Source organism: Glycine soja, chromosome 16 (assembly GCF_004193775.1).
Source record: "Glycine soja cultivar W05 chromosome 16, ASM419377v2, whole genome shotgun sequence".
In the NCBI taxonomy this organism is placed as follows: domain Eukaryota; kingdom Viridiplantae; phylum Streptophyta; class Magnoliopsida; order Fabales; family Fabaceae; genus Glycine; species Glycine soja.
This window is the reverse complement of record NC_041017.1, coordinates 25,274,834-25,290,313: the sequence shown is the minus strand read 5'-3', so window position 1 is coordinate 25,290,313 and position 15,480 is coordinate 25,274,834. Positions and strand designations below refer to the sequence as shown.

Below are 15,480 nucleotides of genomic sequence, written 5' to 3'. Positions count from 1 at the left end.
ATGTGACTCTTCACAATTGAATTTGAATTTCAACGTTCAGATACACTGGTAATCGATTACCAATATATTGTAATCGATTACACCATTTAAAAACAATTGGAACGTTGCAAATTCAGTTAAAAGCTTTTGAAATCAAACTTTGCTACTGGTAATCGATTACAGGAAACTGGTAATGGATTATCAGAGAGTAAAAACTCTGGTAACTTAGAAAATTTTGAGAAAAAACTCTTTTGAAAAACAAAACTGTGCTATGTTTGTTTTCTGAAAAATCTTTTCAATACTTCCCTTGTGAAGTATTCTTGATTTCTTCTCTTGAATCTTGAATTCATCTTCTCTTGAATCTTGAAATCAAACTTCTTTTGATTCTTGAATCTTCTTGGTTTCTTCTCATGAAACTTGAAATTAATCTTGATCTTGAACTTGTTGACTCAATCTTGAAATCATTCTCTTTGGCTTTTTGTCATCATTTTTGTTATCATCAAAACTACTTGAATCAACTTGATTCATCATCATGAAGCTTGCTTCTACAGGAAGGGCAAGAAGTAGTCTCCTTTTGACTACTAGAAATGTCTCGACCCCTCATGGTCATGGTTTTCTTTGTGGGGCATTGAGAGGCAATGTGACCTCTCCCAAGACATTTGAAGCATTTAATGTTGCTAGTCCTTTCTTGGGAACTAGTCTTAGGGGTGTATTTCTCTATGGTCTTACCCTTATCTTCCTTGGGTTTTGAAGGTGCAGCCCCCAAAATTCCATGGGCTTGATCCTTCCTTGGATTAGAGTGAGAGTCATAAGATTTTGAAGAAGGCTTTCTTTGAAGTTGTTGCTCCACTCTTATATAAAGTTGGACTAGCTCATCTAGGTCCCTATATGGAAGGAGTTCAACCTTGTCCCTTACTTCCATATTAAGCCCACTAAGGAACCTAGCTATGCTTGTTCTTTCCTCCTTCCAAAGTCCAGCTCTTAAAAAGAGTAGTTCCATTTTTTGTCTATATTCTTCAACACTCATACTCCCTTGTTTAAGCCTTTGGAGCTTGTCCATAAGTTCCCTTCCATAGTAGGAGGGAATATGCCTCTTCCTAAAGGCACTCTTAAGATCATTCCAATACTCTACTGGAGGATCCCCATGAATCCTTCGTTCCCTAACAAGAGAAGTCCACCAATAGAAGGCATACCCTTAAAAGCTAAGGTTAGCCAATGGAAATTTTCTCTCTTCGCTAATATGATGGCAAGCAAAGAGTTGTTCAACCTTCATTTCCCAATCTAAGTAGGCCTCAACATTATCTTTTCCATGGAAATATGGGAGGCTAATGTTAACCTCTTGAGGCCTTCTATCATTTTCTCTTCTTTGGGAGTGATGTTTAGTATGTGAACTATGGCGCCCTCTATAATAGTCACTAAGTTCTTCACTTAAACTCTTGCAAGAGTCATGACTACTATAGGAGGCATGTTTTTCTCTTTTCATTTCTTTCATTATTTTTTTTCTTTCTTCCTCTCTTATTTTCTCTCTTTCGTCTTACCTTATTTCTTCCACTCTTTTTTTTACCTTTTTCTTTTCTCTCTTGTTTTTCTTTCCTCAAATTAAGGGATCTCAACTCATCTAATATCTTATACAAGGGGTCCTTAGGAGTAGAACCCTCACCATTAACACTAGATGAAGAATGAAGACTCATGTTTGTTCCTAAGTTATGGTTCTTTCTTGTTGGGGGTTTGAAAATAAAAGGTAAAAGAAACTATGGTTGAAACTAGCCAAAATAAACACTAAAAGAGGTGTGAAAGATAAGGTAAAAAGTAATTGGTAAAAGGTAAGCTATCTAGGCGGTTTGACAATAGAGGGTAAAGGAAATAAGCTATGAAAGCAAGCAAGAAATTAAAGTGCAAGAAATGCAAACTAGACGGATCCTAAGAGTATTTGGATGACCTCATTTAAGGTTCCCAACAAAACACTCACTATCCTAAGGGAAAATTGCCTAAAATTATTACACACACATAGAAGTAGGGTGACCTATTGGAGGCTCCCAACATACTTCCAATTAAAGGTCTTTTTGTTACAAAATTTGAAAGCAATGAAAGTAAGTAAATTGTCAATTACAAAATTACATAAAGGTCCTCAATTTTGGTGGTTGTTCTCTCTTTGGTGATTCACTCAATTTGGAGTGCTTCTTAGTCCAATAGCTTTTAAGGTGGTTTTCCCCTAGTTTCTTGACTCAAATTCTTCAAGGGATGGCACCAATCCTCCTTTCCAATTCCCTATATGGCAACTCACAAACAAGGAGACAAAGAGACAAGCAATAACCAAAGACCAAAAAAATGAAATGAAAGCTAAACCAATAGAGTTTTAATAAGACAAATTTTGAAGGATTATTCAACAATTAAAGCAATGAAAAGCACATAAAAGCAAGCTCGAACTCAAAGAAAAACTTAGAATGGCTCTAGGGTAGAGTAAAAAAAAGTAAAAAAAAAAAAGACTCAAGAAACCTCTAGTTTTGGAACTTGTATTCACGGTAATTTTCAATTGAAATTTCAGAACTAGGATTGGTATAAAATAGGCACCAATTATAGAACAAATTTTGAGTCAAAACAAGAAGCACACTTCCCTTTCACTTTTTTTTCCTAGACACTGATTTTTTTTGCCAACTTGTGTGATTTTTCTTATTTTTTACTTTAATCCAAATCGCTTGGTTCTTTTTCATAATTTTGGTCCAGATGTCTAGAAAATTCAGTAAAAAATTCAGCTCAAAAAATGTAGTGACCAATTCCCAGTAATTTATACAAGTTCATATGTTCAAGGTGCTAGCATCAGCGATTTCAACCTAGAAATCACGAGTAGTGTTTATGTTGCTTAAGGTTTGGATAGTTACAATTTGTGTTTGCTTATGCTCAATTATCTTGAATAACACAATTCAAGAGAGCTTAAGACTTATTTTGATTCACAGATCCAGCCACAACTCAACACCACAACTCAACTTCATCATAGGCATCATGTAGGAAACTTAGAAAAAAAAAAAAAGAGTTCAACAACAAGACTACTTCTAGGAATTGATTTAGAACATGTTATGAACTAAATAACATGCATGAATTAGACTCAAAATTCAAAAGATAGGCTAAGAATGATAAGAATACATGAACAGATGTATCTAGAATTCAATCAACAAAATAAAAATTCAACACAAACTTAGAACATAATGTGACAATTATTATGACTAAACATGACTCTAAGACAACATGGATTAAGTAATTTACACTTAGATTTTTGTGTTTTTTTTCTAATCAATATTTTGGAATAAAATTTAGATCTAAAGGTTCAGCACAAGAATATTATGAATGAAAAATGAATAGAACCTAAAATCAACACAAAAACATGATTCAAGAGTAGATCTATAAAATTTGAACCATAGAAATGCAATAACAAGTGTATATCTAAGATTTAATCGGTTTATTTTTTTGAATCTACTCTAAACAGCACCAAACCACAAGACAATGGAGGATATACATGGAGAATAAGATGAAGAACAAGTAATTAAAGAGAATTCACCGAATAAGAAAGCTTCCTCGATCGTATAAAAAATATTATTGGTCAGTGTTGATGAAAAAAACATTGTACAATGTCGGTCGAAAAAGACCATTCTTGAGCCATGATTTTTGGTGAGGTTTGTCTACAAATATTAGTCGGGTCTAGTTTACGACTAATGTAGCCTACAGTTTTTTATTTTGCTACTAAGGTCAGCTATATTTTTCTTTTTCTATTCAATTAGTGCAGACCAATGTCAGATGAAACACAACGTCGGTTGAGTTCGCAAGAAATACCATAGTCGCCCTCGACGCTAAACTTTTTGTGCGACATCGAACAAGAAAACTTCCTTGATCGTATAAAAAATATTATTGGTCGACGTTGGTGAAAAAAACATTGCGCAATGTTGGTCGAGAAACAACCATTTTTCAACCATGATTTTTGATGAGGTTTGTCAACAAGTATCAGTTGGGTCTAGCTTACGACCGATGTAACCTATAGCTTTTCTGTTCAATCGTAGAATAATTTTTGGATGATGTTCATTAGGAAATATTCGGTTGGCTTCATCTAGTGATGCTTTTTGGGAGATGTCGACTGGTTATCTCTCTTGGCCGATGTCTGCTAGGATTTTTTTCGATCCAAGTTTGTTGAGGATTTTTTTTTTGCTACCGAGGCTAATTATAATTTTCTATACCTATTCAATTAGCGCATGACAACGTTGACCGAAACATAACTTTTTAGTTAGTTTTTTCTAAACATAGCATATTCAACTTTCAACTATAACTTTTTGTTTCAAGCTAACTTTTTAAGTAATTTTGTAGGATATTCAATGTATCTAATGTATCTTAATTTTGTTTTTGTTTTTAGAATTACTTATCATATTGATAGTGATTTTTTTAAGATTATTATAATCATTAACTTTATGTTATTGTATTTAGGTCAGTCAATCATTATCCTAATTATATACTAACTAGGAAAACTAATAATTACAATGAGTCATGTATAAAAATAATTGCTAATAGAAGTTTTTGTTTGGGGCCTAGCCCCTTTTTCTCCAGCAAAAAATAAAACATTACTAATATGCTTAGTTAACGACTATTTTTTAGGGCATGAAAATTAATAATTATTAATAAAAGTAATAAAATATTATTTAAATCATTATAGAAAAAAAGTATATTTAAATAAAAAAATTAATTGAATTAAATAATTTTAAAGAACATATGCAGAAATGACCATGGCAATATTAAATTCCCATCAAAGAATATTATTGTTGGCATTCAAAAACAAATCATGATGGAGATTCGTGGAGCAAAATTGTCTAGATATTAGCTTATTTCTGCTTATATAAATAAGTAGGCCGTAAGGGTAGAAGTATAGTCGTGTGTTAAGTTTGATTGATATTTGGGTGTAACACATTGATATAGTCATTAAAAATTAGCATTGCAATGTCTGTCTCCGCCATCTTGCTGCTTGTTGGAATATTATCGTCCATTGGAGTACTAGAATTTACAGGTCCATACTTCTTTCACTTTTGTTTTTTTTTTTTTTTATCAGCAAATTAATATATTGATGATGGCACAAGGGTTTTCGTAACACATATACAAAAGAAAACAAACCCATCATGTTTCCCCGGTTAATAGTCATTTAACCTCAATAAGGTAAATAGAAAGTAACCTAGCAAGCCACAAAGCCTTGGCTTAAAAACAGCCTATAAAAATGGGCCCTATACCAAAAACACCAATTAGTAAACGTACACACCACCTATCGGAAGAGCTCCTTTGTCTTCTATCCTTTAATTCCTCCCAAGGCCTTTGCTGGGCCTCAAAGTCAAAGGATGAGTATATGTTGACAATTGTGACAGGCTTCCCCCCTTCCTTTATGTTATATTACTATCCAACTTTTCTTTTTTACTTCTTTACTATTCACTTGAACTTTTTTACTAAATATAATTACTGTTAGAACGTTCATTTGTCTAATGCATCTTCACACGTGTTTTAATTTTACATTTTGCACTTCTATTTGCTCTTGAATTTCATTCAATTCTTCACATGACATTATATTATTTTATTTTATTGTTTGTATTAATGATGTCTTTATCCTCTAAGAGTTACTTAACTATTAGTCAAATGTTACGCAGCTGCAGCACCACTTGTAGCACCAATTGTAGGAATTTGCTATGGAATAAACGGTAATAATCTACCATCAAAGCAAGAAGTTGTGGATATGTTTAAATCAAGGGGTATACCCAGAATGCGCATATACTCTCCAGATGAAGAAATAATTCAAGCCCTTAGAGGTTCAAGGATAGAGTTGGTGATGGACGTGGCTGGAGATACCATTCAATCTCTTACAGATCCCAATGTTGCTGCTGATTGGGTCCATCGTTATATAACATCCTATTCACAAGATGTCAATTTCAAGTACATTGTTGTTGGAAACGAAGTTCACCCCAATTACGATCTTGCCCCTTACATTTTACCTGCCATGACCAACATTCAGAATGCAATTTCATCAGCCAATCTGGTAACCAAGGTGTCAACAGCAATAGACACCACGTTGGTTACCAATTCCTACCCACCCAACAACAGTGTTTTCACCGCAGATGCAAGCCCATACATAGGGCCCATTATCAATTTCCTAGTGAAGAATGAAGCCCCACTTCTTGCCAACTTGTACCCTTACTTTGCTTATGTTAATAATCAGAAAGACATTGATCTTCACTATGCTCTTTTTACTCAACAAGGAACCAATGATATTGGGTACCAAAACCTCTTCGATGCTATGTTGGATTCAATATACGCTGCTCTTGAGAAGATAGGTGCACCTAATTTGGAGGTTGTTGTATCTGAGAGTGGGTGGCCATCTGCTGGCGGAGACGGAGCCTTGGTTGATAATGCACATGTTTATTACTTTCGTTTGATAAAGCATGCCTATAGTGGGAGTGGAACTCCAAAGAGACCGGGTAGGCCTATACAAACATTTTTGTTTGCCATGTTTGACGAAAACCAAAAGCCAGGTGCAGAAGTTGAGCGACATTTTGGTATATTCAATCCTGATAAATCACCCAAATACTGACATATAGGATGTTCCAAAATTTGAAAATGGAAATTGGTGTATTTTGAAAATAATGTGATCTTCTCGGGTCTTGAAGACCAAATGATGTATAAACTAGAGAAGTTATCAGCGCATAAAGCTAAATTGTCACAAATTGCATAAATGTGACACCTTCTATGACTTTTTCTCCTTGTGATTAGGACAATGGGGTGGGGTGGGGATCGATATTGTCTTCTCAATTCTCGACCCGACTTTTCAACATATTCTCATACCCGTACCCGATATCTTACGAGTTAAAATTTATTATTGCATTCTCGTAACCCGTTGGGTATCGGGTATTCCTTATCTCGACCCGTACTCAATTCAAATTAGAAAAATAATTTTTTTAAAGAAAATATTAAAAATTTAATTTTAGAAAAAATAAATTGATTGTTAAACATTTATATTTTAATTACTTATATATCAATAAATTTATTATAACATGTCTGCAAAAATTGTTATGAAATAATATTAAATTATGTAAAAATTCTAAAATAAAATTAACTAGTAATAAAAATTCTAGGCCTTTTGATTAAATTATGCAAAAATTCTAAAAATTTTAAGTGGCGGAGCGGACGTAGTAATCTCGTACCTACTTTTGGTTATCGGGAAAAACTCAAATCCGAATTCATACCCGATCAACTCGAGTATTATCCATCAAAGTCGAGACGAGTTTGGACGGATACCCACGGGTACAGATTTTCTTGCCATGTCTACTTATGATTGTGTCAAATACACGGATGGTTGACCCAACAATAAGAAAAACATAAAAAAATATTGATTTTTTTAACCTTAAATATAAGTTATATATCCAATTGTTTTGTTAACATATGTATTCTTTTTTACATTACAAATTAATTAAAATTGTTTATAGGTCTAAAAACTTAAATTCTAATTATTTTATCTTTAGGTCAATATTGGTTAAGTAATAAAAGAATATTTAAATCACTATAGAAAAAAGTATATTTAAATCAAAATTTTGTAACAGTATTAAATAGTTTTTAAGAACGTATGTAGAAATAACCATGCCAATATTAAGCGGCCATCAAAGAATACTATTATAGGATGTGCAAATAATTATTAACTATGTTTGATATATCATCAATATCTTGTAATACATATTCGTTCATGTAAAAATATATATTGTTGGATCTTAATTGGAATTCCAAAGCAAATCATGATAGTGATTTGTGGAGCAAGATTGTCCAGATATTAGTTTCTTTCTGCTTATATAAATACGTAAGCCATAAGAGTAGAAGGATAGTTGTATGTTAAGTTTGGTTTATATTTGGGTATAACACATTGATATAGTAGTTAAAAATTAACACGGCAATGTCTGCCTCTGCCATCTTGCTGCATGTTGGAATATTATAGTCCATTCGAGTACTAGAATTTACAGTTCTATACTTCTCTCGCTTTTTTTTTTATCAGCAAATAAATAAATTGATGATGGAACAAATGTTAGCATAACCCATTACAACTGAAAACAAACCCATCATATATCCCTGGTTAATAGTCATTTAACCTCAATAAGGTGAATAGAAAGTAACCAAGACAACCAACCACAAAGCCTTGGCTTAAAAATAGCCTATAAAAATGGGCCCTATACCAAAACACCAATTAGTAAACCAATTAGAAAAACTTAAAAATATATTGATTTTTTTAACCTTAAATAAGAGTTATAGATCGATTTTTTTGTTAATATATGTATTATTTTTTACTTTAAAAATTAATTAAAATTTGTTGATGGGTCTAAAACATAAATTTTAATTGTTTTATCGTTAGGTCAATATTAGTTAAGTATAACATGGAGGGATCAATTAGAAATGAAGGTCTTCAATTTGGTTGCAAATGAGTAATAAGTTTCCCGGGCTTGGATGGAAAAATTTTCTAGGAAATTAGAGCATAATTACCTTTCTATCTCATTTTTCCTCTTTATTTAATAAACTCAACTTTATCTCATTGGTCAACTTTATATATAATAACATTTTCTGTCAAGCATAAGTTTTATTACAAGTCATAAAACTTATAGATAAATCTATATTATATTTTATCATTTTTTTACTTGGAGTTGAGGAGTTCGTCCTTACCTTGTTTAATTTAGAAAAAAGAATACATAAATGGAATAAGAAATCAAAAGAATTGGTTGTCAATTCAATTGAAGAAAAAAATTATTTCGAAAGGATATCAATTGCTATGATTAAAAATTATTACTTTTTATGAATACACCAAATAGCACTTCGGGTTAGGAATATAATAATCGAATTTAGAAACATAAATAATGCCTCAATTATAAAAGTTGATTTTTTTTCAAAATATTTCAAGAGGTACACAAAATAACTAGGACAATTCTGCACTTTTTGTGCAATTTACACTGCACAATCTTCTTACTAAGGATTAGAACTCATGCCCTTCTATTTGAAAACAATACATGGTTCCACTATGCTGCCAAATAATTATGTTTGAAAGTGCAAAAGTTGGTGAATATTACAAAAAAGCAAGAAGATGTCATTACCCAACTTCATATTGAAGTACAATCCCAATGAGAGTTGATTGAAACTAATCGAGAACCAATGGAGCAAAATCCTGAAAATAAAGTGAAATGCCAAATTGTAGACATAATGGAAGAGTTATCAGCCTCTGAATCACCTACTAACTCAAGTGCTCAGGTTAGTAATACAAAGCTCTTGCACTAAATATTTTCTTTATGAATTATTATGTGATTATTTCTCTTAAACCAAAATACCAATTATTTCATTTTATCTGATTTATTATTTTTTATATGTATTTGCAGGTTTGAAACTCATAAAGATACTACTTAATGTAATTTTGGAATTGAAACTTATAAAGATACTACTTTTTATTGCTGTGTCAAGATTTTAATATTATATGTTTTGTAATTGGTTCTATTATTTTTATAAGAATCTAAATATTGTATTAATATATTTGATTTGCGTATTTTTTTAATATTATTATTTTAGTTTATCGTTCATAATTTAATGACTTTGTTATACTTTATGTACAATTTGATTTTTTTTAATTTTATTTTAATGATATTTATTTCAGCATTTTAAAAAATTCAATGCATTATTGGTATATTAAAAAAAATAATATAGTGATAATAAGACAATATTTTATTTAAAACTAGTAATAAAAATCATACTAATTGCAATTAGTAACTAGTTGTGACAAAAAATTGACATTAATAACATTTGATCATTAATTATTTTGTCATTATAAACTTTTATCAGATATTGGTGACGATTAAATAAAATACTAGTGACGATATTTATTTTCACGATAAAATAGTATTTTTGTGACAATAAAAAATACCATGGCTATTATAACAATGACTCGCGTATTAGTGACGACCGATAAAAAATCAAAATATTATCACAAAATATTTCTAGTTGTTGGACAAGTGGCCTAAATAACTTAACAAGGGGTGAATTAAGTATCAAAATTTTCCTACTAACAAACTTTAACCCCCTTTTAAATGATAGGCTCAATGCAGAAGATAAGCAACAATGAGTTAAATAATGTTCTTTAAATGTGTAAGACAAAATTGATTGTAATAAAATAAATAAGATAAGGGGAGAGAGAAATTGATATGAACCCTCATGGCACAAGGGCTGACTTAGGATCGTCTAGGATTAAACCTTGATGGAAAATGCGGAAATTGATTAAGGAAAGGATGGAAAATAAGGTGGTTAATTTCGTGGGTCTTAATAAAGTGGTTCTTGGCATAAAATGGATGAATGGGATGGTAAAATGTAGGTTAAGTGGTGGTTGGACAGAAATATAGAAATGACAATAACTGAAGCTACAGGGCTCCAAATGAGGTGATTCCAAAACGAGGTGAAAGGTCTCGTTTTGAAAGTCAATTTAGGCTCAAGAATCACTTAATTTGAGTGCGTAAAATGGGAGTTATGGCCACGAGATAATTCTGGGCAGAGGTGGATTTTCTGGAATTGTGGTTTGAAAGAACAAGGGTGAAGATGAAAGGAAGGAAAGAATCACTCTTTCCAGCGAGGGCAACACACAAAGGTTGTGAAAGTCCTTTGATACAGCCAGGGTGTTCTTGAATCACTCAAGAATTTAGGAGAATCACTCTCACTAAGATAAAAGAGATAAACTCTAATTTTCTGAATAAAACTCAACTTGTGTTTATTGATAAAATGGTTCAGCTTATATAGAAGCTTTACAACAGATTTTAGTAATGACCCACTAACCTAGAATTAAAATAACTTAATGCCATTAACCTAGGGAATTAAAAAAAACTTAATGGCTGAGTGTAACTGAAATTGTGGCAACCAAAAGTCACCCCCAACAGCCAATAAGTCAGCCACCATTTGGTCTCCCAAAAGGCTGATGCCTAGGTTGCCAATTAGGCCTTTATTACAACTTGAACTAAACCTAACTAAAGCCCTTTTAGTTGATTAACCCAAAACATATTTTGGGTCAGCCAACTTTACAAGGATTGGGCCATTATTTAGACAAACTAAACACTCTAAAATTGAGACAAAGTGGTGTCATTTAGTCCTCCTCCATTTGGGCCATGATACAACTCACAACCTTGGACTTTTCTCCTTGAAACTTGGGCTTGTATTCAAATAGTATGGACAGCACTTGTTGAAGAGCTTCCTTGGCTTTCCTTGCTCTAGCCCTTGTCATAGGTCCTCCAAGTCCTTCAAGTGGATCCTTGCCCTTGCTCTTGAACATGTCCTCATCATTCTCTCCCTCTTGAGAAGGATTTGTCCTCAAATCGGATTCTCCATCTGCATCAAAAAGAGATAAATCAGAGACATTAAAGGTGGAACTAACATTATACTCACCGGGCAACTCAACTTTGTAAGCATTGTCATTGATTCTTTCAAGCACTTGAAATGGTCCATCTCCCCTTGGTTGAAGCTTTGATTTCCTTTGTTCCGGAAACCTTTCTTTTCTCATGTGCACCCAAACCCAATCTCCAGGTTCGAAGACAACCTTCTTTCTCCCTTTGTTGGCTTGTTTAGCATAGCTTTTATTTTTCCTCTCAATTTGATCTTTGACTCTCTCATGAAGCTTCTTCACATAGTCCGCCTTTGCTTGACCTTCTTTATGCTTAAAAACAGAAACATTAGGCATAGGCAAAAGATCAAGAGGAGTTAGTGGGTTAAAACCATAAACAACTTCAAAAGGAGAACAATTAGTGGTGCTATGAACAGCTCTATTGTAAGCAAATTCAACATGGGGTAAACAAGCTTCCCAAGTTTTTAAGTTCTTCCTCAAAACTGTCCTAAGCAAAGTTCCCAAAGTCCTATTAACAATTTCCGTTTGCCCATCGGTTTGTGGGTGACAAGTGGTTGAAAATAACAATTTAGTGCCCAACTTGCTCCACAAAGTCCTCCAAAAATGGCTTAGGAACTTAGAGTCCCTATCACTAACAATGCTCCTTGGCAAACCATGGAGTCTCACAATCTCCTTGAAAAACAAATCAGCCACATGGGAAGCATCATCAATTTTTTTACATGGAATAAAATGAGCCATTTTAGAAAACCTATCAACAACCACAAAAATGGAATCTCTACCATTGCTTGTTTTTGGCAGCCCCAAAACAAAATCCATGGATAAATCAATCCAAGGATACTCCGGAATTGGCAATGGAGTATACAATCCATGAGGCTTTACCTTAGACTTTGCCTTTTTACATACAATGCAATGTTCACAAAATTTCTGCACATCCTTTTTCATATGAGGCCAATAAAAATGTTCTTGTAATGTTTCTAGAGTCTTTTGGATCCCAAAATGCCCCATTAAACCTCCTTCATGTGCTTCACAAACAAGCAAATTTCTAGTAGAACATTTAGGCACACACAATTTGTTTTCTTTGAAAAGAAAGCCTTCATGTCTAAAGAAACCATTTTCTGAAAATTTTTCACAATTTTTAAAAATTTCTCCAAAAGTTTCATCATTTTCATACATGCTTTTCAAACATTCAAGACCAATCAATTTTGTTTCAAGCATAGAAAGTAATGCATGACGCCGAGAAAGAGCATCGGCTACAATATTACCTTTTCCCTTTTTATGTTTGATAACATAAGGGAATTGCTCTAGGAATTCCACCCACTTCGCATGCCTTTTGTTAAGCTTGCCTTGCCCCTTGATATATTTGAGGGACTCATGGTCACTATGAATGACAAATTCCTTGGGATAAAGGTAGTGTTGCCATGTTTTCAAAGCCTGTACTAAGGCATACAACTCCTTATCATAAGTTGAATAGTTAAGGGTAGGACCACTTAACTTTTCACTAAAATAAGCAATTGGATGGCCTTCTTGCATCAACACAGCCCCAATCCCAAAATTTGAAGCATCACACTCAATTTCAAAAGATTTTTGAAAGTTTGGCAATGCAAGTATGGGGGCATTAGTTAGCTTTTGCTTAAGAACATTGAAAGCTTCTTCTTGTTTCTCTCCCCATTTGAAACCAACATTTTTCTTGAGCACTTCATTGAGAGGTGCTGCCAATGTGCTAAAATCCTTCACAAATCGTCTATAAAAACTTGCTAAGCCATGAAAACTCCTCACCTCGGTCACAGACTTAGGTGTAGGCCATTCTTGAATAGCCCTAACCTTCTCCTCATCCACTTACACTCCTTTTGAACTCACAACAAAACCAAAAAACACAACATGGTTAGTACAAAAGATGCATTTTTCAAGATTGGCATACAATTGTTCTTCTCTAAGCACAGTCAAGACAGATTTTAAATGATCAATATGCAAATCAAGTGAAGTGCTATAGATAAGAATATCATCAAAGTACACCACAACGAACTTTCCTATGAACTCTCTCAAGATATGGTTCATTAATCTCATGAAAGTGCTAGGAGCGTTAGTTAGGCCAAAAGGCATAACCAACCATTCATACAAACCATATTTTGTTTTAAAAGCAGTTTTCCATTCATCCCCTTCTCTAATCCTAATTTGATTGTATCCACTGTTTAAATCGATTTTAGAGAAGTAACATGCACCATGCAATTCATCAAGCAAATCATCAAGCCTGGGTATAGGATGCCTATATTTAATGGTGATGTTATTAAGGGCTCTACAATCGGAACACATGCGCCATGTCCCATCCTTTTTAGGGACCAAAATCACTGGGACAGCACAAGGACTCATACTATCTCTTACCCAACCTTTGCTAATGAGTTCATCCACTTGTCTTTGAATCTCTTTGGTTTCTTGTGGATTACTTCTATAGGCTGGCCTATTGGGCAAAGAAGCTCCCGGAATGAGATCAATTTGATGCTCAATTCCCCTCAAAGGTGGTAGTCCATTTGGCACATTTGGTGGAAACATGTCTTGAAAATCCTGCAAAAGAGTTTTAACACTAGAAGGCACTTCAAAATCATCAAAAGTGTTAGTGGTCAAAATCTGATTTTTGCAAAACAAGATATATAGTGATTGTTTAGCACGAAACAACCTCTTGACCTCACTTTTTGTGGCTAAATAGCTCTCCCTCACTTCAAGTGTTTCACCCTTCTTTTGTTCACTCTTTTTCCTCTCAAGTGTTTCCCTCTTTTTCTCACCCTCAAGTGTTTTGCTCACTTTTTCTTTTTCTCTTTCTCTTGAAGAAGTTTTTCTCTCATTTTCTTTTGATCCTCACACACTTCTTGTGGACTCAATGGCTTGAGCACAATCTTTTTGTCTTGGTGCATGAAAGAGATCTTGTTGGTGTAACCGTCATGATTGGCTCTTTTATCAAATTGCCATGGTCTCCCCAAAAGTAAGTGACTGGCCTCCATAGGAACAACATCACAAAGTACCTTATCATTGTATTTCCCAATGGAAACGTCCACTTCAACTTGCTGCCTCACTTGCACCTCCTCATCCTTACTAAGCCATTGAAGTTTGTATGGCCTAGGATGTGGTTTAGTAGCTAAATTTAGCTTTGACACTAATCTAGCACTAGCCACATTGGTGCAACTACCTCCATCAATGATCACCATGCACACCTTGCCATTGATTAAACATCTAGTGTGAAAGATGTTTTCTCTTTGGCTCTCCTCCTCATGCTTCAATTGACCACCAAGTAACCGCCTAATCATCAACAAATCTCCCTCCGGAGTCTCCTCTTCCTCTACGTACTCACTCTCCTCTTCCTCTTCAACATCGGATTCACTTATATATTCTCCATCTCTAAGAACCATGGACCTTTTGTTAGGGCACTCATAAGCATAGTGTCCTAGGCCTTGGCACTTGAAACACTTCACATCTCTACTCCTTTTAGAGGGTTCCTCTTGGTACTTTGAGCGAGTTTTTGATGGGATAGGTGTGGAACTACTAGAAGTAGCAGCCCCATCTTTCTTACCTTTGTCTTTCCAACTAGAAGAACCAAAGTTGGTAAAACTCCTCTTAGCCACTCCCTTCCTTTTTAATTGTTTCTCCACTTGGATTGCTTTGTGAAGCAAATCATCCATTTCAACAAACTCCTGCAGCTCAACAATATCACGGATATCATTAGTCAAACCATTAAGAAATCGAGCCATAGTTACCTCCTCATCTTCTTCAATATTTGCTTGAATCATGAGCACATCCATTTCCTTGAAATACTCCTCAACCCCCTTGTTGCCTTGGGTTAGTTTTTGGAGCTTGAATTTCAAGTCCCTTGAGTAACTAGCCGGCACATACCGCTTCCTCATGATCTTTTTCATCTCCGTCCATGTATCAACCATTGGCTCTTCATTTCTTGCTCTCTCCTTTTGTAGCTTATTCCACCACACAAGAGCATAGTCGGAAAACTCTGTGGCGGCAAGCTTCACCTTTTGGTCCTCCTCATAGTTGTTGCATGAGAAAACATGCTCTATTTTCATCTCCCACTCCAAGTAGGCCTCCGGATC

At 34.1% G+C, this 15,480-nt stretch overlaps 1 protein-coding gene across 1 annotated transcript; it reads left to right on the top strand.

The window, feature by feature from the left end:
• The first annotated feature begins 4,953 nt into the window (after positions 1–4,953).
• On the top strand, positions 4,954–6,645 carry LOC114389892 (glucan endo-1,3-beta-glucosidase-like). The gene is made up of 2 exons (XM_028350601.1): positions 4,954–5,020; positions 5,676–6,645. The coding sequence occupies exons 1-2, from the start codon at positions 4,954–4,956 to the stop codon at positions 6,581–6,583; spliced, it is 975 nt and encodes a 324-aa protein (XP_028206402.1). The 3' UTR covers positions 6,584–6,645.
• The last annotated feature ends 8,835 nt before the right edge of the window (positions 6,646–15,480 follow it).